The following is a 4008-nucleotide window of genomic DNA, read 5'->3' on the forward strand; positions in this document are numbered from 1 at the left end:
GTTTCACCATTTTTTTCATTAAAATTAATCTATTTAGACTTATTTTGTATAAAAAATTTAATCAACAAAAAAATGTTAGTTACCTAGAAGAATTAAAATTTTTATATAAAGAAAGACTTACATATAATTCATAAAAAACGCAAAATATCAACATGCTAAAGTTCAAATGACAATCTTTCCATCTTCAGTTAGAAATTAAAAAAAATGGAAACTCAAGTGCAGTGGACTTTACGTGAAGTTAATAGTTGAAAGCCGTTCAGTCACAAAAAAAAATAATTGAAAGCCGTTAGATGAAAATTTAGTCAAATCAGTCAAACTATCTAACGGCTTTTAACTATCAACTTCACGTGAAGTCGACTGTAGCTAAATTTCAAAAAAAAAAAAACGCAGAATATTTGTTAAAGCATTATGGTGTGAATCTTGAACCTCATCTTTTATAGTTCTTATCTAGTTTTGTTTTGTAAGCATCAATGGGGGCACCCATGTCTTCTTTGTTCTTCCTCCTCCTCCTTCTACTTCTACTCCCCCCTTCTTTATCAATGGCATCAAAGCCACCACCACCAACCCCATCAGAGTGGCCACTCCAATTCCACTCCCTCATATGGTACAACAGAACCGGTGTCCTCCAGAAGGTGGAGCTATGGTACGACTTCATAAATGGCAGAAACTTGAACATCATCGAAGAACAACTCACGAATCATGTGTTGTACGATGTTGAGTGGGACAATGGCACCTCCTTCTACTACACTCTTGATCCTTATCAGAGGGAGTGTGATGTGAAGCATTTTCCTGTTGGGATTCTGAGGCCAAATTGGCTTCATGGTGCTACTTATTTGGGTCAGAGGATGGTTGATAACTTTCTTTGCAATGTTTGGGAGAAGGTTCATTTCATTCGCTATTATGAGCATGTTGCAACTAAAAGGCCTGTTAAGTGGGTCTTCTTTGAAGGTACATTGCTATTACCACAATTCATGTTTGCTTTGGATTTTAATAATTCTCAGATATTGATTTCATGGGTATAATCTAAAATGTTAAACTATGATTTCAAAGGGTGTATCTAACAAACTCCCTAGTATTTTTTTTTTTTTTTGCTAGATTTTCAGTACAATAGCTTAGACTTTTATTAGTAACGATGTAAACTTTTTTTTCTATAGTATCTTTTAATTCAATAAATTAAAAACTAATTTATTACGAATTTAAAGATTATTGTTAATTAATAAATTACTATATATATAATCAACGGAATTGGTCCAAATAGTAAATGAATTGAATTCGTTTAAGCAGACTTATTTTTGTTAGGAGATTTACCCACCATAATTAGGTGTGCGATTTTAATAGAGTCAGCAGATTAGTTGGGTAAAACTTTAGACGATAGACTAACAAAAAAAAAATATTGCATACATAAGACAATATATAAATTTTTGATGTTTACTTAAGTGGGTGAGTGAATTGATCACTCCGCTTGTCAAAATGCTTAAAACCCTGCAATAACAAATTGCAGTGATGTGAAATTATGAAAGTAGTGTCATTTGCTAGGAACCACTGATTTGGAAGTGAATGTTAAATATGATGCTAAGTATGGTTGGTGACACTACTACAGGTCCACCGGGGTACACTGCACATGTGATGACATTTGAGGTTGGTGCAGTTCTTGATGATCCAAATTGGCAAGCTCCTGTTTACTGTTTCACTGACGAGGCTAAGAAGGAAAATCCCAATCCCAAGATTGCTTCTCTCCAGAGTTTGATCATGACATGGATATCCCTTTGGAAAACGGCAACTGTGTAATAGTTAGTAAAATGCTTAATTACATTGTGTTTTAGGATTTGTTTCCTTTGTGTTGTTTTTTCTTAATTGATGTTTTCGGCAAAAATTACGAAATATAAAATGCACCGCATGTACGTGAATGCGACCTATCTTTTAGAAGTAAATATTAATATAGAACTCCGAAGATTCTGACGATTATAAATAGTACTTAATTTTTGTTATTAATAAAATAGTCTTTGAATAATTTTAAAATTTAACAAACTTGCTCTCGAATTGGTTGAAACACATATCCAATGAAAATACTACTAAGCTGGCCACAATATATATATCCACATAAAATTATTAAGAGAAAGTATAGAGAGCCAATGACCTAAGCGTACAATGTGTACAATGAAGGTTTAGAAAGTATTAGAGATATCATTATTAGTGTTACATTGTCTTGTCAGATTATGTTTTTGGGATGAGTGGTTTCAGGACATGGTATAAGAGTTCCAGATTCGGAAAGTCAAGAGTTCGAACCTTGGTGAATCCAAAATTAGCTTTTTATAACATGAGATGTTTATTATCCCTAGTATCCAAAATTAGCGTACACATTATACACTTAAGCTATTAGTTCCCTAGCACTACTCAATTATTAATTAATTAACTAAATCTCACTTGAAAAATCTAACTCCATAACCTAATCTCCTTTCTTGATGTACTCTCTTGCTTTTTCACTCTGAAACGAGCCAAAACAGCACCTCAACCTTCCCACTCTCATAGAGCCGCGGTCGCCAATATTGTGTGGTCGTCGTTTCGCCGCCAGGTCTTCTATATCCATAAGCTCCTGTGTCATCTGTTGTCAGTTTGTGCTTCATGGTGGTTCGCTTCTCTCCCTACGGTCAAACATAAGAAACACACATAGCAGTGGCGTCTCATCGTCGGGAAACTTTCTATGCCGGTGAATGTGGATTTTCTATTGTTGAAACAGAGGCGACAGCAACAACGGTTTTTTCAATAGTCTAAACGGTTTTGGCACCATCATCATCAATAGATGAAACAGTCACCACCTTTTTTTTTTTAACTTCAACTACTACGGTTTCTTTCACTTCTTCTCCCCCCATATCATCTTTGTCTGTTTTCGGGAGTTCAGAAACTTTTTCTTTCTCTTTCTTTTCACTTTCTTTCTCAGCAGTTACAGTTTCTTCAGGCTTGTGTTGTTACTTGGGTTGGTTAGAGACAGAGAAATAATGGTTATTAAGAAAATAGATCCTCTCCATTTTTTTTAACACTTAAAAGAATAAAGTGTGATTTCTCACTTTTAATTTTATAAGTGAGACCAAAAATAAATAGAAAAAAGAATAATAAAAAGTGAGATTAAATATTGGACACATCCATTTTTTTTACTGGAGGGGATTCACTCACAACTTCCAAATTCTTGAATTATTGTATATGAATCTATTTGCTTTCTCTTTTAAATGAACTTTATTGTTATTAATCTTTTTTAATTATAAATTAATCTAAAATTGACCATTTTCAGTGATTTGAATTTTTGAACTAATAGGTTCTTTTTTGGAGTAATTAGGATTCATGGGAATTTTTTAATCTGTAATTTACTGGATTAGGGGTTTAGAAAAAAAAATTTTAATTTGGGATAATTTTCCGGATCTCAAAGTGAGAAAATGCGCTGGGAAGGATAGAGTGCATTGGGAAGGGAGGTTTGGAAAAATTAGGATACATTTGGTGTGATTTGGAGAATTTTTTCTTATGGCTGTGTTAATTTAATTATTAATTATACCTAAGTAATTAGTTTAGGATGCTGTCATTTTAGTAAAATACAGTGATCAATTCAATAGTATTTTTGTTATAAATGTGTTACAACAAGTTTGGAAGCATGCTTATCAAATTTTAAAATTATTCAAAGACTATTTTATCAATAACAAAAATTAAGTACTATTTTATTAGCGTTAAAATCTTTTAAGTATTGATTTGGTTTTTTTTTAAGTTGTACATCAAAATTAGTCATCATTAATTATACCTTAGTTTAGGATGCTGTCATTTTAGTAAAATACAGTGATCAATTCAATAGTATTTTTGTTATAAATGTGTTACAACAAGTTTGGAAGCATGCTTATCAAATTTTAAAATTATTCAAAGACTATTTTATCATTTATCAATATTAAGTACTATTTTATTAGCGTTAAAATCTTTTAAGTATTGATTTGGTTTTTTTTTAAGTTGTACATCAAAATTAGTCATCAG

At 32.0% G+C, this 4008-nt stretch overlaps 1 protein-coding gene across 1 annotated transcript; it reads left to right on the forward strand.

The window, feature by feature from the left end:
- Positions 384–1931, forward strand: LOC107611899 (uncharacterized protein At4g14100). The gene is made up of 2 exons (XM_016313769.2): positions 384–948; positions 1601–1931. The coding sequence occupies exons 1-2, from the start codon at positions 471–473 to the stop codon at positions 1786–1788; spliced, it is 666 nt and encodes a 221-aa protein (XP_016169255.1). The 5' UTR covers positions 384–470; the 3' UTR covers positions 1789–1931.

Source organism: Arachis ipaensis, chromosome B08 (assembly GCF_000816755.2).
Source record: "Arachis ipaensis cultivar K30076 chromosome B08, Araip1.1, whole genome shotgun sequence".
Classification (NCBI taxonomy): domain Eukaryota; kingdom Viridiplantae; phylum Streptophyta; class Magnoliopsida; order Fabales; family Fabaceae; genus Arachis; species Arachis ipaensis.